Source organism: Callospermophilus lateralis, chromosome 5 (genome assembly GCF_048772815.1).
Source record: "Callospermophilus lateralis isolate mCalLat2 chromosome 5, mCalLat2.hap1, whole genome shotgun sequence".
NCBI classification, from domain to species: Eukaryota; Metazoa; Chordata; class Mammalia; order Rodentia; family Sciuridae; genus Callospermophilus; species Callospermophilus lateralis.
In genome coordinates, this window is record NC_135309.1 from 105,479,933 (window position 1) to 105,503,055 (window position 23,123).

Below are 23,123 nucleotides of genomic sequence, written 5' to 3' on the forward strand. Positions count from 1 at the left end.
CAAAGAGTGGGACCTGAGTTCCCTCCCTGATTGTTCCTCCTTGGAGTCTTGTTATTGGTTTGGGGCTTTTGTCTCCTCATGTCTTTGAGTTGGGGTAATGTCAGGGAATGTTTAGTTCAACAGCAGAGTCTCTAAGCCATGAAATTTTAGTGTCCCTGTTAGTTCTCAGCACTTCACAGAATGGAGTGAAATAAACAATAGTAACAACTATTGCCAACAATAAACAATACACAGTGTTAAAGAACATATCCAGATTCTACTATGTCTTCAACTTTAATTGCCAACAATAAACAGGAATGATGAGTTCTCAATTGTCATCAGTAAAGACAATAACCATGAACTAGATTTGGCTTTGAAGCAAACATCAGGGGTCAAATAAATGATCCACAGCAGTACTGACTACATTAGAATTATTAGTGGGTGGAGGAGTTATAGAGACCAATTAGTTCTAAATGATGGTAAAAATACAGTTATTTAGGAGAAAAGGAGATGTGTTAGGAAGTTAGAAGAGATTTTACAATTCAGAACATGAACAGAGAGAATGCAAAAGAGATGAATCAAGTGATGGGGAGGGAGTAACAAGATATTGGGAAAAAGGGAGAGAGAATAATAGAGTTTGTTTGTTAGCAGGTGAAGATAAGAAAGAAACAAACAAGTGAAAATAGTACAAAACCAAACCAGACTATATAATCAAAAAACTCAAACCCACAAAAGACAACACTAGGAAAAAATAATTTCTTTAAAAATGAGAGAAAAGGAAACAAATAAGTGTGTGTATATATGTCCCTGAACCAAGGAATACAGCCAGAATTCATATGTATGTGCGTGCACTTGTGCTTACACACCACGCATGGAGAGAATAAACAACAAAAAGTAAATAAAAAAGCATTTTTTAAAAATCCAAAATCTTAGTGAAGAATTACGGAATCTTGTCCACTGAGGTGGTTGAAATAGTTGGTTAGATTGGTTGGTAACTATTTATGTTCAGTAGTCTTTCTTTCCAATTCTGCTTGAGTTGGACAGAGAAAGCAAGGGGTGGGGTAGCTATCCCCTTCCAGTTTCTGTATTGCTTTGTGAGCTACCAGTGGGAGTGAACTAAGATGGAGGCCAATTGATATAGGGCTCAGCTTCCCTTCTCACCAGTATGAGGGAGATTGGGTTAGGACCTAGGTTTGTTCATTCTGGCCAGTTCAGTGACAATCCTAGGGTATTGCTTCTGTAGCATTCTGTGAGGGGAGTTCCAATAGGTAGGGCTTAGTTCTCATCAGGCCTCAGGGACTTTGTTAGGTGGTGCCTTCTTTGGAGACACTAGATTTACCTGCCCCTAGGGCTAGACTATAGCCCATGTCTTCTATGGCTTTGGTTCTCAGGAGCCTCCCAAGAAATGCAATCATGGGGTAAGGGGACAGATCCTCCATTCACAGATGCCCAAGAGCACAGCCTTCCCAGACTTAGTCCCTGAGGGTATTCACTGGTGCCTGCTCAGACTCCTGACCTGCTTCAGCTGCTCCTGTGAGATATCAGACTTAAAGGAAAGGCGAGTCAGGTTTCCCTCAGCCTTCCAGAGGGCCAGTCTACTTCATGCCTGTCTCACTCATGTTCCCTCAGGCCCAGCCTAGGTCCCTTGATAGAAACCTATCAGGATATTGTGGCTGTGTGGGTTTTTTGTTTTGTTTTGTTTTGTTTGAGGAGTTCCACAGTCACCCCAAGATGCCTCCTGCCTCAGCTCTCTGTGGCCAGTTGAGATATAAGTGAGATCTTTAAGCACCAGAGTGCACTTTTCAAGCACTAGTACACAGTGCAGCCTCTGAATCAGCTAAGATTAGGCAGTATTTTTGATCACAGGTTTCTCTATACCAAGACTATGTTCCTTCTCCCTGTCTCTGGGGAATCTGTACTGGTGGTGGGGCTGTCTGTTGGGAGTGGTTACTTGAACCATAGGTTCTGAACTGTCCTGTGTCAGAGGTGATGCCCTTCTGGAGAACTCTCCATGTGAAGTTGCCAAAGGGATGGCTCAGTTGCTATGGTGATGTTCTTTTCAATAGGTGGTTCTGTGCTACAGAGCTATTCAGTTCTAGACCTTGAGTTCCAGGTGCCAGCTGCTCAGGGGTAGAAAGTTATGGGCGCAAGTTGATGATCATAATTGGGCTGCTCATTCTCATGACCTTGGCTCCACTTGCTTTGAAGAAACTTTCCTAAAATAACCCTTTTAATGATAAAACTTATACAGTAAACATGCTGAGCTTGCTTGTGGTCAGTCTTCCTCCACCAGAAGTTGGCTGTGTTAATTGCAGAGCAGGCTGAACAAATGTTAGCTGCAGGGTGGGCTGAAACCTCGCTGTTTGGTTCCTTATCATTTGTTTGCTTCAAGTCTGAACACTCAACCCCACTCAAGGCTGAACACTTGACTCCCACCTTATGGTGCAATGGAAACCCACATCTAGCCCCTGACCAGTCTGCCTGAGGGCAGAAAATGACACCCTAGCAACTACTGTATATCCAATCACTGTACACCAACAAGGCAGCTTGCAGACCCAGAGACCCTGTTAGATTTAAGCAGCACAGCAAAAGAGATATAAGACCTTCTCCTGCTGGAACTTTCTTTTCTCGATCTCTTCTCCCCCCCCCCCTTTGTTCTGAGAAACTGATATGACTCCATTTTTGAAAACAGCTTCTACCTCAAGACCAGTCCAGAGGAAGGGGGTGTGACCCTTGTCCTACAGAGCACTCCTAGGCACATACCCACCCTGCTGAGTTGTTTATCTACAAATAACAGGAGAGAGCTGCTGCCCCAGGTGTCCCTGACTCAGTCAGTCTAGGTGAGGATTCATAGCAACCCCCTAGCAACCTCCAATCAGCATGAGACAGGCAAAATACTTAGGATGCCAGATGACCCCCCAGTAGTTTATGGTGGTTGATAACATGTTAGAAAACCATGTAGTTTAGCATGAACACCCCTCACGGATTAAGCCAATTAGTTCAAACAAATCCCCCTCTTGTACTAACCAATCACCCCTACCCAACTTGTTCCCACCAGTGAATGTGCTCATCAATGTTAAGAGTTGTTGTTTGATTTTCCCACGGTGTGGAATGATTTGCTGTGTAATGTTGTGACACCTAGAGTATCCCCCAAAACCTATAAAATCTCACTGAACAAAGGACTGGGACTCACTCCCTGGGACTGCTGCGTCGGGAACGTTGTGAGTCCAGTCTCCAGCTTGCAATAAAGACTCTTATGTGATTGCATCAGATTTGGCTCCTGGTGGTCTATTGGGGTCCCACGAATATGGCATTACAGTTCCTCCCCCTCCCCCCGGCTCTTTTCTCTTTCTCCTGTCAATCAGACATCACTGCAATAAGGATCTCTTGGTCGCTCAAAGTGTCGTGGTCACTTTCCTTTCAGGCTGGTCCACCAAACCCTGGCTTTTTCTTCATTCACGTATCAGCCTGTCTTTTCTCCCTCCCCTCATTGCCTGGTCCAGTTATCTCCCTGGAATAAACTGTCATGCAGGTCACAATACCTGCCCAGTTGGCTCTGATATATTCTTTCATCTTTGTTTATTATACTCAAGTTTTTGAGTCTCTAAGTCTTGTTGATTTAAGAGGTGTCCAATATGAGATTTTAGTGAAATCCCTCTTTCACCCACCTCACTGAGAAGCTGTACACCTGCTGCTTTCAACCCATGCCAAGGTGAAGTTTGGGATGCAGCTTTCCTCTACTCTATCATTTCCACTCCCTGAGGCTTAAGAATACCGAGAATCTGTATATTCTTTAATTAAAACATTACCCCAACACCCAAAGATTGGTAATGGAAGAATTATCCCTCTGGGTGGAGATAGCTGGACTTGCCTCTCATTCTGCTAGATTTATCCACTCCTGGAGGTTGAATTTTTCAGATTTCTTCACCCTCAATCTCAAATGTTGATGAACTCACCCCATACAGAGTCCTTGGTTAACTTCTTCTTATAGTTCACCCGAGACCAGATTGTAATATTTAAACAGAATTCAGCTAGGTTTAGGGATAACACTGAGGAAAGCAGCTTTCTGTAGCCTTTTCAAATGCTTTAAGGCACCTCTTGGCCTAGATCCTAAAGGCCTCCCTGTGGTTAGCACTCTCCTGCACTGACCTGAAATGACTTTCCATCAGTCTGTTTTCTTAAAAGCAAGACCCAAAAAAGCAAAACCCAGAGGAAGATGGGGTGTGTGTGATGGAGAGAAGGGAGGGATGTCTTAGTAGTCATCTTGCTAGAATGGGATGCTTCTAGGATATCTGTTGAAGGGGGGGGGGAGTGTGTGCCGCAGTCTAGCTGGGCACAAATTAACCGAGCCACTCACACCTTGTAGATTCAAATAGCAACTCTTTATTCTCGAACTGTCACCGGCACTCTACACGCACGTTCTGGGAAAATCCTTCACCTCCACCGGGCTCTGCATCCCAAATACTCTCTGAATCCTGTGAGAACTCAATGGGAACTCAAGGAGAGGGCACCTGAGGCAGCAGGATACGCCCTATTCCCAGCAGGATCCACCTTAAACCTGGAATCGCCCTATTCCCAGCAGGATCCACACCCTAAACCTGGAACCGCCCTAAACCCAGATCCGCCCTGGTCCTTGAGCAGGGTCACCTTTCTCAAACATTCATGCAATGTCACTGCAAATGACCTGAGTCCAAGGCAAGCCTATTTCCACAATGGAGAGTCCTCCCTCTAAGCAACATTGGGTAGGCTGACAAGGAAATTGCCATGCGTCATTCCTACTTGGCTATGGCTCTCAGCAGTAGGGGGGTGTTAAAGTAGTTTATTTTTTCAAGAAATATTTGACTACCAACTTATGCTAGGCCTGTGGGGATGCTGTGGTGAATAAATGAAACATGGTACTTTTATATGAAATTATCAAAGAGGAATTCAGCATAATCTCATTAATGACAATATGTACATTTCTATATTTCTATCCTACTATGTTCATGGTTTCTTATTGAGTGACTCTTTCCCAGATGTGTCATTGAACAAATACTTTACATGGGGCTTGGTAAGTACCAGCACTGTTCTAAGTACTTTATATATATTAACTCATTTAAGTTTTATAACAACCTTATAGTGTGGTTAATATTATTATTATCATCTACATTTTTACAGATGAAGAAACTGGAACATTGAGAGGTTAAGTAAGTTAATCTCTGGCACCAGAATTAATGTTCTCAATAAATACTGTTAAACTCCTGACCAGAATAAGTCCATCTGATCTCCTACCTTAAAAGGTAAGAGCCAAACTCCACAATCTTAACCTATTGCCTTCAAGCATACATTATAGAACACACAGACACAGATAATTTACACACTCTGTCCTCAAGGGTCTGGCCCTGGGCAACACACACACAGCAGCAGCAGTAACAACAGAAATCTGTAACTTTTATTGGTTACTGTTTACAGTAAAGGCACAGATACAAACTAATTCAAACAGAGAAGGGGTAAAAGGATGGAGGCAGAGTACAGGTTTACGAGAACCGGTATTTGTCTAAGAAACTCCTGCAAAGTCGCATAAAGAGCTCTGAATTGCTTGAAACAAGTAAAAAAGGAAAACATGGTGAGTTACATGACTTTTTAAAATATTTTATTAGTTGTAGTTAGACACAATACCTTTATTTTTATTTGTTTTTATTTTTATATGGTGCTGAGGATGGAACCCAGCGCCTCACTCGTGCTAGGTGAGTGCTCTACTGCTGAGCCACAACCTCATTCCCCAGTTACATGATTTTCAGTGCTTGATGGGAGAAAAGATCTTCACAGTAGCAAAAGCCCTAGCTGTACCATTTTTGTTGTTGTTGTTGTGAGCTTTGCAGCTGCTACTGTTTCATTGTAGCATTTTGTTTTAGTGAGTTTGCTGATATGTCCCTTCTACTATCCCCCACACAATATTTCACAGCTCTGCTATGTCACTTGGAATTGTATTTCAGTGTCCTAGCCAGCCAGATAACAATATTTATTGAATTTAGCACCCGCTCAGTGCAGAACACATATGGAGGTTAGAGGAGGAAGATTTATAGAAGACAAGATTCTTGCCTCTAAACTTACTTATAATGTAATTAGGAGGGTGAACACATTCCTCACAAAGAATCTAAACAATTGTTTTTAAAACAAACATACCAAAAATAAAAATAATCATTGGGTAATTCTGGGGTTTTGATCCTGGATTTAAATAAACAGTCTTATACTGGAAGGATAGAAGGGCTTTCCATAGCCTGGTGTGAAAGTGAGAATGAGTGAATTAAGTGTTGGAAAGGGTAATGACAGTTATGTGGATACCTTTGAGGGATGGTACCCAGAAAAAACAAAGGAAGCTCTGCCCTACATTCCTTGGGGAACTCCAGCAGGCAGTGGAGAACAGATGTTTGCCTCAAATTTATCTGTGTCTATGTGTTCTATAATGTATACTTGAGTCTATAGGTTAAGATAGTGGAGTTTTTAGGGTAGGAGATCAAATGTGTACCTCAATTTATGCTGCTGCGGTCCAGCTGCAGCAAAATAACGGGGGTGGTGGGGGTGCTGGGGGTGGTGGTGGTGGTGAAGAGCAAATTGTGTACATTGATAGGACAGGAGTGGTATTTATACATTCCACACAGCTTATCTAATTAACATAAACTAGATACAGCAGTCAACCAATAAGGAATCTCCACACTTAATGGCTTGCTGGCCTTACTTCACAAACCACTCCCTCTGGTATTTTGCCAGGCGCCATCCAGACTTGTTTACAGACTCTAACATTTCTCTGGCAAAATGCCAGGTGCCATCCTGACTTGTTTACAGACTCTAACATTATGCCACAGACATATTTTTGAAAATATAAAACAATCAAAAGTTGTGGAGCATCTACTATGCCTTATATACTGACCTAAATGCTTTAACCAACATACCTACTCTGTAAAGTGGGCATTACTATTTTCATTCTCCATATGAGGAAGTGGGTCAGCAGGAAGGTTAACAGCATAAGTGCCAGTGTCATATAGCCACTGAAGTGTGGAACCCCTAATGTAGGTCGGTTTGTCTGACCACAAAGCTCAAGCTTTTGTATGCTGCAGGCTTTAAGATATAGCAGAACATGAATCACGTTCTCTTTTAGAAAGCTATAGCATGCAGACTCAATGTAAGACTCCTGGAATATTGTCTGTATTTAAGTGACAACTTGAAAGGTGGCAATATAGTGTATATTTGAACTATAAATGAAAAGACTTTAAGTTTTTCAGGCTCTCTCACCATTTTCTGGAGCTCATTAAAAAAATAAATAAAAAGTAGAAGTAGTGATTATTTGAAGAAGTCCTACAGTCATTTACTTGGCAAGTCACATTATCTACGGAAATTTCTACAAGCAGAGATGTTAAGTAAAAGGTAAGACACAAACACACACATTACTGAGTGCATGATGGTGTTTATTTCATTAAAATACAGCACTTGGCCCCATTTGACATAAGAGAATGAAATCGAAAGTATCCTTAATAGTTTTTAGGTTTCTCTATTAAGCAGATAACCATGCAAAGCAACATCCCGGGTCAAACCAATTTCTCGGGGGACAGACCAAAGTTTCTCACAAAGGCCAGGCTGTGAGACACGAAAAAGTGTAACTTTTGTCTAAACTCAGAGGTCTGTCCACGCGCTAAAAGGAAGGCTGTCGGAGAGAGGGGAGTGCGGGTTCCACGAGGAGGTAAAGGGTGACCGCAGGGACAGTGCGCGCAGTTCGACGCCAACCAGGTGCTTGAGGTTGGGGCGCAAGCCCCACAGGTGTGGCCAGGCTACCCGGCTGCCAGGCCTCCCGGCCGCGCCGGCCTGCGCATGCGTGCGGGGCCTACGGCAACAAAACTGCCTCCCCTGCGCCATCGCCCTCCACTGTTATTCAGGATCTCCGCCCCTCCTTCCTACAGCGCTCAAGGGACCATGGCCGATCCTCGCGTGAGGCAGATCAAGATCAAGACCGGCGTAGTGAAGCGGTAAGGAGCCGCGAGCGGCGCAGCCGCCTGCGCCTCCTCTTACTCGCCTCATGGCGGCTCGAGAGGCCGGGCCGAGCGCAGGCCCGAGACCAGCGCCGGGCTCCAGGCCTCAGCTGGGCTCGGCGGCGGGCGGGGACCGACGGGGACTGAGCGGGGCGCGCCGAAGCTGGAGCCCGCGGACCGCGGCACTCCCCTTTCCTTGCATCTCCTCTGCAAAGCGGTCCGGGTGGCGGCGGGGGTCCGCCGCGGCCCCGCCCCTCGGCGCCGGGTCTGGGTGGAGGGCCGCGGCCTGGAGCGGGGGGTGGGCTGGGCCTTGGTCCGCAACCTCTGTGCGCCCGCGCCCAGCGGCTCCCTGCTAGTGGGAAAGCGGACCCTTTCGATTTTTGGTCCTCACGTGGACTCGAAAGCAGATTCTGAAGTTTATAGGCACGCCGAAAGCCAGGGCCTCATTATAAAGAGACCGTGGCGGAGCCTTCCTAACATGGCTGGCGTGACTCGCAGACTTTGAGAACTGGGGCATGAATGGCCAGCATACCCTGCAAACTTATATGGCCTACCTGCCTCCTTTCCGCTCTGCCAGAGGTTACCCTGGAGCTTGTGGGATACAGGTTAAGTCACTCTCATGGGTAGGGCAGCTGGTAGACACTTAAGTGCTCATTAAACTCTTATTGTTCAGTTTCAAGAAGATCAAACTGATTATTCCAAGAGAAAAGATAAACAACCTCTGTTGGGGTAGGTTATTTGTCTGATGATAGCCACCTAGTTTCTTCCTGTTGCCCCACCTTTCCTTCTTTTATTGATATTTCCATCAGATTAGGACAAGGCAGAAGAGAATAAGTTCACTTTCTAAGATATTGTCTCTCAGTTTTAGCATATCATCGCACACCTGGAAACTTTCCTTATTAATAAGACAATAAGGTGTTAGTGTAAACGATTTAAATGCTTTCCCTTTTCGGAAAGGAGACCGCTTGGGTTCAGATTTTGATTCTGCCCTTTATTGTGTGCTCTGGAATATATTACTTTGCACTATGGTTCTCTTACCTCGTTTGTAAAATAGGTACCCATGTCATGCAGTGGTTGCAAGAAATGTCTGCTATACTGTTTAATTCAGTGACAAATAGCCAGTGGCTAGTAAATGTTAATGAATATACTCTATTCCTATCTAATAGATGAGAAACTGAGGTTTAATGAAGTTTTAAAAAAGAAACCAAACTTGTCCAAAGTCACACTGCAAGTTAGTAATAAAGCAAAGAAATGAAACAAGATTTCTGATCTACAGCTTTCTACTTTAAGCTATTATGCCTTAATGAAGAGTATTAAAATTTGTGATAATAGGAGGAAATTTGAGATGTATATATGAAAATATAAGTACTTCACACCATCACCTCACCCAGAGTTCTGCTCTTTAGACTTACTTTGGTTATGTCCTTTTAGTATATCTGGCAGAAGTACCAGGGTAATTGGAGAATTCTTTGGATTGGAAATCATGAGAAATGGCTTGTAATGATGGTTTCCCATTAATTTCCTATATGACCTTGACATTTCTCATCCTAAGGATTTATCTATAAAAGTATTCAGTTCAAGTAGTTTATATAATATATATTTTCTGAAGAAAACACATTTAAATAATGATGAATTCTCAAGCACTCTGTTTGGAAACAGTTTTCTTTTCAGTTTATTTTCAATAATAGAACATTATCAAACTTTACTTTTGGCATACTTTGTACTTCAATAAATTTATCATTTTTTGTGAAACCCTTTCATAATTTGCCATAATCTCAAATTGCTTATAAATTAATGGAAATGTCTATCATACATTTATTTCATGGTTTTTCTGTTGACATTTTGGTGTAGTCCCTTATGTACTATAAAATGTGATGAATTTTTTTTCTAAACATAAAATTTCTGTTTTAGTTCTATGTTACTCATTTTGCCACTTAGATGGTTAGATCAGAACAATTTGAATCCATAAATATTATTACTCTTATTTTTCTCCTGAAAATTATTTTACTATGGCTTTTTCCATCTTCTGCCTTAGCATCCTGTTTTTAAAAACCTACATTTTATATCACTGGAGAAAAAAAAATAGATGAGGCAGATTTGACAATTTACTAATAATTCTTGGGACTTCTTTATATTCTTCAGTACATATACTTAATATTTTCCATAATAAAAGGTGTTTTGAAAGTATGCTTTCCCCCCTTCCTCCAAATCTGGTTTCAAAGACTTTTTGATATTAGTTTTACAATTCAGACATGTTCTTGATCAAAGTGATTCTGCTCTTTAGTTTTTAAAGCAATGTTCTAAAAACTAGCTTTTGTTCTCAATACCCTTTTTTTTTGCTCAACTGTTCCTTTACTGTGGTCTCTTTTCTCTTTAGAAGTTACAACTTTTATTTGTTAGAAGAAATTTGAAGTCATCAATTATATCCCCTAGTTCCTTTAGTTTTATCTCCAGAAGTTGAGAGCCACTGGAAATTAAAATTTAGAGGGCTGGGAATGTAGTTCAATGTTAGAGTGCTTACCTTGCATGTGTGAGGGGTTAGGTTCAATCCCTAGGACTGCCAAAAAGAGAAAGAAAGTGGGAAAAAATCAAGTATTTGTGCTAGAGTTCAGTTGAGTAGGTCATAGGAGAAAGAGTTGGTTCTTAGAGTTTAGTGTCTAACCCGGTCTGTTAGAACTCTTCAGGTTATTCAAAAGTTCCTAGTGTGGATTTTAGGAAGAGATCAGGACAGGTGGGTTGAGTGTGAGGAGATAACCCAATGAATGAATGAGTGAATGAATGAATAAGATAGTGGTGGTGGCGGTGGGGATAGTGTTTGCCATCAAGGAGATAGAAGGATGAGTAATAGAGTCCATGTTAGAAAGGAAAGTAGAAATAGTATTTTAGGTAGAAGATAGAAAAATTGGTTGAAGCCTCACAGTGCCCTGGTCCTCGAGAAATTTTGTTACCTTTTACAGTAAAAAGGCAAAGGATCTGATCTCTGGAAATGGGTTTCAAGACAGAGATTAGGTCACTAGTAATAAGGAAAAAGTCTCATTTTCTTATGAGTGACTTATGAGAGGAGAGTTGAACAGCAATGAGACTGGCCTGATGCTGAGCGTCTGGCCTACAGAGCTCCTTAAGTATTCTCCCAGCAGCAGGATTCTTTTTTTGAGGGCTAATTCTGACTGTAAAATCAGAGATATGTGCACTATAGTCCCAATGGGGAATTATACAAAGTTTCTTTGAGCAGTAACTTTTGTTAACATATAACTCATGGGTACAAATTGAGCATCTTTAATTGAAAATTTTGAAATTTTCTGAAATCCAAAACATTTTGAGTGCCAACATGACACTCAAAAAGTGTTGGATTTTGGAGCATTTTTTGGTTTCTGGGTTAGGAAAGCTCAACTGGTAAAGTCTGTGGAAATATTCCAAAAATCTGAAAAAACTCTAAAATCTGAAACTTGATTTTTTGTTTTTAATAATATCTAGGTGACATCAGTTGTCCTAATTTTCTTGGAACTGAGGGGGTTTTCCCAAGATGTGAAACATTAAGTTCTAAAGTTGGAAAAGTCCCAGGCAAACCAGGATGATTATCTACTTCTTTTGTAACTAGCTTGCATGGTTCTGTTTTTTGGGTGCTTTGATTTGTATGGAGGCTATTTGTTGGTAGTACAACTGTGAGTTGTGTATTGGGCCATACTTAAAATTTAAATGTAGCTGGGTGCACATGTCTATAATCCCAGCAACTTGGGAGACTGAGGCAGGAGAATCAAAAGTTCAAGGCAGCCTCAGTAACTTAGCGAGACCTGTCTCAAAATTTAAAAGGGAGCTGAGGATGTGGCTCAGCTGGTAAGCACCCCTGGGTTCAATCCCTGGTATCAATCAATCAATCAAAAACTGAAAAACCTTAAATGTATGGTATAAATATGAATTATCACCAGAATAGCCTTTTCTGTAGTAATGATTTAGAAAGTAATGTCACTGAGGTGGAAGAAAATAAAGAATTGACGTTTCCTATCTGTTGTTTTAAGCCAAAAAAGAATTGATGTTTTCTAAATGTTGATGTGGTATTAGAGCTAAATGACTTATGTTCACCATAGGTTTCCAAGTAGGATTTGTGTTTGTGAAAGAAGTTTAGTTTGTAATTAGACTTGTGGTAAATTCAAGAAATTCTTCTGCAAGAGGGAAAAAAACTGCTTTCATCCATTTAACATAAATGGTTGCTTAATAACTTTTTATACAAGCTAACTTACTCTGAATAAAGCTTGCTGTACTAGCCCACCACAGGATGAATTGATTAAAAATACTTTCTTATATATATCTTTTTATAGCTATTTTATATTGGTAATGGTTTAAAATCCAATGTGAACAAAGAATGTTAGGGCATTGGAAATAGCACTGACATTGGCCCATAGTTTTCCTCTGATTAAATGAAAGTGACACCAGTAGATTAGAGTGAGACTAGGACAATTCACACTGCAATTGTGTTAGTTTAACTTTAACAATCTTTTAACACTCTTGTTTAAATGTAGCTGACATACCATAATTACAAATCTACAAGCCTTGATTATAGAATTTTACATCATGAACCTGTGGGGAAATTGTATTGATTTTTTTTTTTTTTTTTTTTTTTTTAATAAAGCAAGCCCTGTTCCCAAACTGTGGCATCTTCCCAAGTTTGTTTATACCTACACTTCTGGTATAGAACTGCGTATTGCTTATACACACTAACATATACACATGTACATACACACTACACTGTAGGAGGAATTAAAATCAACATAAAAGATATATAATATCTCCAATATTAGTTCAGTATGTATTATACTGACATATAAAGTGAAAAATGTAAATGACACCTATATTAGGTAAACCTAAAATTATTTCCCCTTAGCTTTAGCTGTTTGTTTACTTCCTGTATTTAAAGTAGTGATGGATAGGGCACAGTGGTGCAGACCTGTAACCTCAGAATTCAAGAGACTGAGGCAGGAGATTCACAAGTTATAGGCTAATCTCAGCAACTTAGTGAGACCCGGTCTCTAAATAGATAGATAGATAGATAGCAAGGAGGGGATATAGCTGAGAGGTAGAGCACTCCTGGGTTCAAGCCCCACTACCAAAAAAAAAAAAAAAAAAAGGTGGGTGGAAATATGGTAAACAATATAAGAAAAAGTTAAGGACATTGCTTTATAATTTATTTCCCAAAGCTTTTCTAATTATATCTTTTCTTGTACTCACACCCCTTTATTTTGAATTGGAGTACATTCAGCCAGAATGACCAACTTCTCAGCTTGCTCTTTTTGAAATTTCTGTAATGTATCCAGTTCCAAAGTGGTGGTCAGAGGTGGTATCACAGTGAGTAGCAGATGATGAGCTCTTTACTACATTGTACCAATTACTTGGCAGGCATTGACTCTCAAGAGCTATACCAAGAGGCAATCAGATGTCTCTTCTAGCTGGAAAGGGAGAAAACTAAAGCTCTCATGATTGAGCATAGAATCAAGATCCACTACCAAGCAATATGTTTTCTTGTTTAGAATGTAGAATTTAAACTAGAATGACTAGCAATGACTCTTGGGTAATATGAAACATGGAAGCAGAGAATTTTGAATTTTTTGGTTCTAACAGAAGATAAAAAATCACTCTAATACTTTGTTATTGGTAAGTAAAGTATTTCACATATACATTTTCCCATTAGCTGAGACTTATCCCTAAAAGTGCTAAAATTAATTCTTAAGGCACATTTATGGGAAAAAAATTCCCCAAACATATACTTGTTTGACCAAATTACTCTGAACTTTTCTGTAAGTCAGGTTCTTTCCTTCTATAATTAGGAAGAATAGCACTACAAACTTTTTTTTTAGTTGTACTTGGACACAATACCTTTATTTTGTTATTTATGTGGTGTTGAATCTAGTGCCTCACATGTTAGGCAAGTACTCTACCACTGAGCCATAACTCCAGCCCACTAAAAACTTTTTAAAAAACTGTTTTTAAAACAGGTGAACAAAGATTTATTAGTTTATGAAAAGCCTTCTTTTGTTTGTTATTTGACTGAGTTTGTTACATATTTTTATTTAAATGGTGCTGAGGATGGAACCCAAGGCTTTGTGTATGCTGGGCAAGTGCTCAACCACTTTTAAGTAATATACTAATAGCAGGAACTTTTAAGTAATATACTAATAACAGGAACCCCATCACCTATCTTAAAATCTAAAATAATGATAATAGCTTACCTAATGCTTTCCTAATTTTGTGCTACTTCCTCCATTTGAGGTAACTGCTGTTTTAATCTTATATTTACTATTATCTTGTTTTTTGGTTTTTAATAGTAAATACTACCATTTCTTTACTATTAAAACATATGTTATTAGTTTTAGTTACTTTTTTACTACATAAGAAGGGCATCTTTTGGGATTTATTATTTTTCACTCAATGTTATGTTGGTAAAATTCTGGCATATTTTTGCATGTAGATACAATACATGTGTTTTGACTATTGTATAATATTCTGTTGTGTGATAATGCTACAATTTATCCATTCATTTGTTGAAGAGCATTTGGATTGTTCTAGTTATTAACTGTGTTTCTGTATTCAATTTTATTTATGTCTTTGGTAATGATATGCAAGTTTTTCTTGAATGTATACCTAGAAATGTAATTGTTGGGTAATAAACTATGGAATGTTTCATTGTGTTAGTTAGCTTTCCTTCACTGTTATGAAATTTTTGGAAAAAAATCAACTTAGAGAAGGAAAGATTTATTTCTACTCATGGTTTTCAGTTCATAGTCATTTGATTATTGAATTTGGGCCTGTGGTGAGGTAGAAAGAACATCATGGTGAGTAGCACATGGCAAAGCAAAGCTGCTGACCTCATTGCTGGGAGGGAGGGGTGGGGAGATGGAGGGGAGGGATGGTGAGATGAATGCAAGGGCACAACCTCAGTGACCCACTCCTTCATCTAGGCCCCATCTGAAATTTCTACCACCTCCCAAATAGTGCAATCTTCTAGGGACTAAGCCTTCATCACATAAGTAGTCTTTGGTGGACATTTAATATCCAAACCATGTTGTTCACTTTATAAGGTAATGCTGTTTGAATCAGTTTGGATTGCTCTAACAAAGTGCCATTGTGAATTAAAACAAAATAAATTTATTTCTCATGATTTTGGGGCCTGGAAGTCTTGAGATCAGGGTGCCAAAATGTTGGGTTCTGGTGCAGACCTGTTCAGGTTGCAGATTGCTGTCTTCTTTTATCCTCACATGGTAGAAAGAGGTCTAGAGAGTTCTTTGGGATCTCTTTCATAAAGGCACTAGTTTTATTCACAAGAGCACTGTCCTCATGACCTTACACCTTACCAAAGACCCCACATCCTGATACTGTGAATTGGTGGTGGGAGGACACACAAACATTCAGTCCATAACAGTACCAAACTATTTTCCAAAGGGGTTATTTCATTTTACATTCTCAACTACATGCATCAGAGTTTCTTTTATTATTTACATCTTTTAATAATGTTTGATATACTTCTTAATTTTACTCTAATACTGTTTTTGCTTAATTTCCATCTTTGGAAAAATTATTTTGATTGTCTTTTTAAACAAGCACCCCTAAAGATAAAGAACAAAAGGAAAAAGATGTGCGACTCTAGCCCTATCTTAGTCATATCCTTCTCTCCTGTGTAGAACGGTGTATATACCTTAGACAACCAGGGAGTTTTACTTGGTAGAAAGGGCAATCTTTGGAAAAGACAACCCTACCCATTTGCAGGATTATGCATTCAGTCAAGATATGGTGGGTGGGAAGGCAGGGATGAGGGAGACCTCTAGATGGAGCTCTAGATGCTGGGTCCTGAAAACTCTCCTGGCACTGGGTTGATTAGGATCTGAGGCCAAAGAAGGTCAACAATATCACTTTTTAAATGGTTCTTTTCCTTATTGTTAATTCTAATTTATGATATCTTAATTTCATAAGTTTGTCATAGCGTTTCTAGAGCAAGATTGAATTCTTTATTGATAATGTTATAATTTTTTTAAACCTAATAACATATGGTTTTGTAATTGTCATTACTATAGGTTTAAAATCTGGCAGCCATATATACCTTTAATCTTTACTTGTCTCCAGTACCACTATCACAATCAAGAACAGGTTGTTAATTGTCATTTATTTATATCTTTTTTTAGCTGAACAGTTAGAATTAGGAAATGCATAGGTCTCAAAATTGATATTTAGCTGGGTATAGTGGTGCACGCTTTTAATCCAGCTACTGGGGAGACTGAGGTAATGGAATGGCAAATTTGAGCCAACCTGGGCAACATAGTAAGACCCTGTCTCAAAATAAAAAAAAATATAAAGGACTAAGGGTGTGGCTCAGTGGTAAAATGCTTCCCTCCCCCGTTAAATCCCTAGTACTGCAAAAAGAAGAAAAGATAATTTCATGTTTTTTTTTTTTTTTAAAAAACCATTCCAGCATTTCAAGAAGTGGGTTAAATAGAAGTGATCTCAAGAGCTAACTTTGTCTTTTATTTGTTTGTAAAAACAATATTCTGTTCTAGTAATTTTCTTTCTTTCTTTCTCTCTCTTTTTTTTTTTTTTTTTTTTTGAGAAAGGTTGGTTTCAAACTGAGCTCAAGTGACCTTCCTGTTTCGGCCTTCCAAATATCTGGCCCTACAGGCATGTGCTCCATACCCAACTAATTTTTTATCTTTTAAATGAGCAGTTGTATTTAATATTTTGTGATGACTCTGTCTTCATTGCATATATATCTTCTAAGTGAACTCTTTGGCTGCCTCTTCAATATTTTTTTCTTTTGATATCTATTTGTATTTTCATTCTAGTATCTACTGTTCTTCCCAACATATATAGTCTGTATTCTTTGAAGGAAATTCCCTCACCCTTGGCTTTAGGAGTCGGCCTCTGACTTTAAAAACTATACTCCATTTCTCTGGTTATAGAAATTGACACTGGATGGCCATGTGATTTAAGCCGACTTAAATAGGGTGAATTTCTAAATCTTTTCTTACAATTCTGGGACAGAAGTACTTTCTCCATTTAACAGATTGTGGCTGGTAGAATTGTTTTAGCACAGGACATCTGGTATTTTGTATTATAGATCACAGAATGAAGAGATAAAAAAGAAACTTCTTGATGATATTCTTGAACTGATGGATCAGCCAACACTGAAGTCAGGTTTTCCCTATATTTTAGTTGTATAAGACAGAAAACAAAAGAAAAACAACAATCACAATTTAAAAAAAAACAAAAACTCCAAAGTGATTAAATTCCTTGAATTGGAACAGTTACTTGTAGTAGAGTATTAATTGATATAATTACTATAATCCCTAATTTATATAGACCTGTGTGTGATACAAGGAGTAATTTCCTTGACTGATCTTACTGGGGGTTTACTTCCTTCCCTCCTCTGTGTGTGTGTGTGTGTGTGTGTGTGTGTGTGTGTGTGTCTGTCTGTCTGTCTCTCTGTGTTTAATATTTTTTTTAGTTGTAGATGGAGATGCTACCTTTATTTTATTTGTAATTTTATTTATATGTGGTGCTAAGGATTGAACCCAGTGCTTCACACTTAACTAGGGGCAAGCACTGTATCACTGAGCAACAACCCTAGACTCTGTCTTTCTCTTTCTTTAAAAAAAATTAAATTATTCTATGCTTTAGGCTTAGCTTTGGTCCTTGAGTTTCCCTCTGATTCAGTGTCCTTTGTATCAGAAGTAGGGAAAAGATATAAATGTTATCTTTCCTCAGCTCTCCCCCTCACCTCCTAATTCTTATACCCAGTTCAGTGCTGTTCTCCAATTAGGGGAAATGAAAAAGGAGAAGAGGAGGAAAGGGCAGGCAAACCTGTCTTGCTTTGGAATCCCAACCTTTTATTCTCACAAACACTATCCTTGCTTCTCTTCCAATCAACTTGCTTTCTAGGAGTTAGAAGAGTCACCACTTAATACAAGGACTACAGTAATTAGGAGGCGTTCTTTGCATCAAAGTTCAAATTCAGCATTTTTTTCCTTATTAGAAGCATAGTTATTTTAGATGGTTACAATATTCTGAGAACAGTGGTTCAATAGCTTATTAGGAAGTATATTAAATAGGATTAAATAGACTCTTGAGGGACAGTTTATGAAGCTTAATGAGAGGTATAACAATTTTCCTATGGAAAAAATGCCTACTGAAATCCCTGAAAATCTCATTAAAGATCTTTGTAGTATAACTGATTCCTTAATTGGAGAATGCTTGAACTATATTATATAATAACTTGGTATCTTGTTTACTTTAAATTTTTTCCATCTCTTAGTTCAATGAGATATTGTCAGCCATTAATGTGCCTCTTATTATTCCTTCTTCTGATAGCTTCTGCTTACATCTATCACTACTCCTTTTTCTGTGCTGCTTATTTGGGGGAACCTGGACTGTTTTAACTTCTGGATATAAAAATTGAGGTTGTGAGAGGTCTGCCTTCTAATTATTGCTTTACTTGGACTAGACTCTTCAAGCCAACATCAGATTATACATTAGTGTCCACTAGGATATACGCTCCATGAGCTCAAGGACACATCACCAGAGGCCTGGCACAAAAAAGACATTGGTATAATTTGTAAAATGAATTAATTTATTCTCTCTGACATTTGAAGTTCCTTGAGGACAGAAATGATGTCTTATTCTTCATGTCTCTTTAATTTAGCATATTTTGAAATATTTTTGAACAATATTTTGAATAGATAATATGTACATATGGCACAATTCAAAAGGTGTAAAAAGATACATGGTGAAATGTGAGTCTTATGACTCTGTCCACTCTCCTCCCAGCTTTCCCTTTCTGGAGCCAACATCATTATTCTTTTTTTTTTTTTTTTCTCTTTGATGTGTGAGTCCTTCCACAGATATTTTGTGCATGCACAAGTATTTACATTTATATCTTTAAGAGCAAATGGTAGTTGCTCTGTAGACATTGTTTTGCACATCCTTTTTTTTTTTTTTTTTTTTTCTCATTTAGCATTTAGAACATACAACAGCATAGCCTCATTCCTTTGAATGGCTACCAAGTATTTTATATGGATATACCACATTTTTTAAAAAAAGCCATTTTCTATTTAAGTATTTTGCTGCTTTGAAAAATGCTGCAGTGAATGTCCTTATATGTGTGTAGCTTTATTAACATGCAGGTTTATCTGTAGAATAAATTCATAAAAGTGTAATTTCTGGCTCACAGGGTATATGTGTATATATGTGAGAGATATTGACAAATGGCCCTTCAAAGAGTTATTTTTACAATTCTAATAATAAAGAATTTTGTTAACATGCAGTTTAATAAGTGGAAAGAATTAAACTATAAAACAACATAAGAAATACCCAAGTATGTTTAGTTTTTAAAGGAAAGTACTTTCTATATAATTAAAAATTACAAGAACAATTTAGAAGAACAGTTTATGCCTGTAGATATCTAAACTGCTTAAATTGAATTCACTTCTGAATCTTTTCTTTTTGAAGCTAAATTGTGGAGCCGATGAGGTACCCTTTAGAGATTCTTATGTAATTTCATATTCTCTGTTTGTTCATCTCTACCCTATTAACAGACAAAAGAGGTAGGTAATTATTTTTCTTACAATTACGCAGCTAGTTATTAGTGAAGCCAGAATTGGAAACTTTCTACCTTACTAATCATACTGTGTCTACAGATATGGATTCCTCAGGATGACTTTTCTGTTATAAATTGTTATTTTCTTTTAAGTCTTAGATTTTATTCCAAGTTTGGTTCTTGAATCTAAGTGCAGTAAACTTTGACCCTGAGGTGGGTCCCCTGCCTCCCCTACAGCGCCATTTGATCATTTGAATTTCAGTTTTTAAACAGTAAGCTTTTGATATCCAAGATTAACCATTGGTTTTTCTTGAAACTAAGTCAGTTTAATAAAGAGTTTTGCATTAGTAATATTATTTAGGAGGATTTACATGTGAGTTGCTTTAGCTTCTGAGGAAATTAATCTTGATTTCTCCCTTTTAGGGAAATTTTGGAGAGTACTTTACATATTGTTAAAATTACAAGATAAGCCAGGTGTGGTGTTGCACCTGTAATTGCAGCCACTAGGGAACCTGCGAGGATCACTTGAGCCAGAAGTTCAAGACCGTCTGGGCAATATAGTGAGACCCTGTTTCAAAACAAACACACATATATTAAAACAAATTAGGCATACAGGTATGCTGAACAATTTAAATTACTTCTCAATATAGTTTTAATAGAAAACATTTACAAGTATAAACTTAAAATTCTAAAAGCTAATAAATATACAGATCTAAACTTCATGTTTCAAACATTATTGCCAAAGTATCTCTCTAGCCAAATAGAATAAGAAGCAGACAAAACTTTAAAAGACCAATAGCACCTTGCCAGCACATTGCTAATAAGGACTAATAGGTACTTAAACTGATGAAAGTGATTCAGACAACAACATATTAACCCCCTACTGTGCCCTGTTTTAAGCTGTTAATAGACATTAGCCTTTTAAAGAAAGACTAACACTTTTATATTCGTTTTTTCTAAGCTTTTGTTACATTAGTGAACTGTTAATAGCCACTACTATATTTAATTCTTATGGTCTATTACATTTTCCAGAGTACTTTTGAAGAATGCTAATTGCTGTATATGTTTAGATTCCATGTAGTTTTTGACTACTTAAATAATTAGAAATAATTTTATACTATATTGTGATAAATTTTTTTTTTAGAAGTGATACGAGAGGAATACAATATATATTTTCACAAAGAGTATGTTAAAAAGTAGTGAAAATTAGGTTTGTTAGATTTTGCTTTTTAAATTACATAGTAAGGTCAGAATTTTTTTCAAAAATTTTCAGTGCTATCATCTGTAAAATTTAAGTACAGATTATTTTTCAGATGTAAATCAAATATTTAAAGATTTTAAATCTTTATACTCACAGGAGTATATATTTTCATGAGGAGAGTTATAAAAGTATACTTTCCTTTAAAATATCATAAGTAAACTTTCTCATCATTGCCCTGAAAGTTAGAATGATATTTTTGTTATTAATTATTTTTGTTATTAATTAATTATTTTGTAATTAGAATAAATTTTTGTTCAGTTATGTTTCTTCTGTAGTATTTCTTTAAAGTTGCTTTATGTTGAATACTTTGTTTTCATAGTAATTCCAAATATAATACTAATACAGTTTTGACTTAATTTTTAAAACAATTTTGTCTTGAAGAAGCAGAATGCATGATGTAAGTAAATGTTGAAGAATATGTTGGTTGAGATAATATTGCAGTGTATATAATTTGGATAAATTAAGACTTTACCACAAATTTGGGGCTTTGATAATTCTGTGAAGTGAAAATAAGTTTAGTACCTAATCTGTGTTTATCTGTGTCCAAATAGTACACTTTTAGTGGTCTAGTAAAACTATACATACACAGAATGCTCTTCAGTTGTTTATTATGCCTATTCAAAGTTAGGAAAAAGTGAGCAAAATGTTTTGTTATTTGAGAGATTGCCTTGTATAGTTCATTTTATTATTACTACCAAGTTAACAGCTAAAAAGCAGGTTTAGGCATAGGAATTGAGTTTATTATGGTAGTAATTAACTTTAAAAGTAATCCTGGGGCATTGTTTTTTACTAGGTTAAGTTTTTGTTTGTTTGTTTGTTTTTTAAAGATCAAGTACATAGTATTGTACCAATCCATCTTTCCTTATCCCAAAATAGATGCTTCCTAAAAAGTTAAAGTGACTTCTTGTTTCATATTATTTTAGTATAACGTTTTAATTTAATGGTCCTGCTTGCGTTGGGTTTTATAAATCAGAAATAATTGGAACAGTGAAACATGTCTTGAGTGATAAGTTGAAGATATTTCTAAAGGGTGAAAGGCCCTGTTGGGAACCAAATGGATGAAAATGGTTCATTCACTTTTCATATGAAGTTTTACTGCCATTGGAACAGACGTGACCAATAAACTTGAAGACATCAACAGTTAATCCTTTCCCCAGGAACAAACATACAAAAGCTCATCTTTCTAAAAGTTTTAAGTGGTTGCCATGACTTTTGAGAATCTTTGTCTTTCTTCCCAAGGGAAAAGTATTTTCCAATAAATAGTTGAACAATTTTGATGGGAAAAGATGTGAGATGAGAACTACTGTTCTCTGTCAGATACTGCTACTACTGCCAGTCTAGACTGTGATGAATTTTCTTAAGTCTGAGGATTCCTTTACTAGATTTATTTTAACAGCTATTTATTGACCATGTAAGTGTCAGGTACTATGCTAAATATTGACCGCCATTCACCAGAGCTTTGCTATTCATTTTTTATCCAAAGTAACATTGTTACACCATCACCAATTCTTAGTTAAAAGCATTTATAAGTGCTGTTTAACACATAACACATGATATATCCTAGTTAAGTATTCCTTAATATCAGATGTTCAGGTTTGTGCTCACTGTGAGAATTCAAACTAGTGTCTTCCTATTTTATGAATAAAACTGTGAAATTAGTGATGCTTCATTTGAACAATACTTACATTTGCAACCAAAAATTAAACTTATTTTAGTAGCAAAGACAGTATTTTGGATTACAAATAAATTCTAATTTATCAAGTACTGCTTTGAAACCAATGAGTGATGAGAAAAATCCCGAACAGGGTAAGATAATCACTTTAATAATTGATTTATTGAATAGTAATGTATTCTGCATCTAAAATCTCTTCTCACCACCTCCTGCCTCTCCTTTGTTTTCCTTTTGCTTGTTTTGGCAACATAAAAAGGTAGAGGAACAATGTTATTTGAAACCTATTGAGGTTTCATTGTGTGCTACTCATTATTTAAGCTCTTTATGTATGTATCATTTAACCCTCATAATACATCTGTAAAGTAGTTGCAGTGGTTTCCACTTTACAGATAAAGAAGTTAAGTTTAAGTCATATGCCTAGATACACAGCTAGGAAGTTGTCCAGCCAGGATGAGAGCATCTACTGAGTGACACCAATGCCCTGGCTGTACCATTTTATACCTTGACAAATTTCCAAAAAGGATGAAATTGGGTTGTCATAGGATGTTGAAAGACGAATAACACATTCTGTTTTCTAATAGCTCATGGTGTTAGAGAAAGTCAAAAGTCCTATAATTAAGGACACAATGCTTTATG

The 23,123-nt window shown here is 37.5% G+C and overlaps 1 protein-coding gene across 1 annotated transcript in view; it reads left to right on the forward strand.

Annotated features, from left to right (window-relative positions):
• Window positions 1-7,813: 7,813 nt before the first annotated feature.
• Window positions 7,814-23,123, forward strand: part of Tbca (tubulin folding cofactor A) — a 66,810-nt gene continuing 51,500 nt past the window's right edge. The window contains exon 1 of the mRNA XM_076857097.1: window positions 7,814-7,979. Within this exon, the coding sequence (XP_076713212.1) occupies window positions 7,825-7,979 (155 nt within the window). The 5' untranslated portion in view covers window positions 7,814-7,824. The remainder of the gene's footprint in view (window positions 7,980-23,123) is intronic.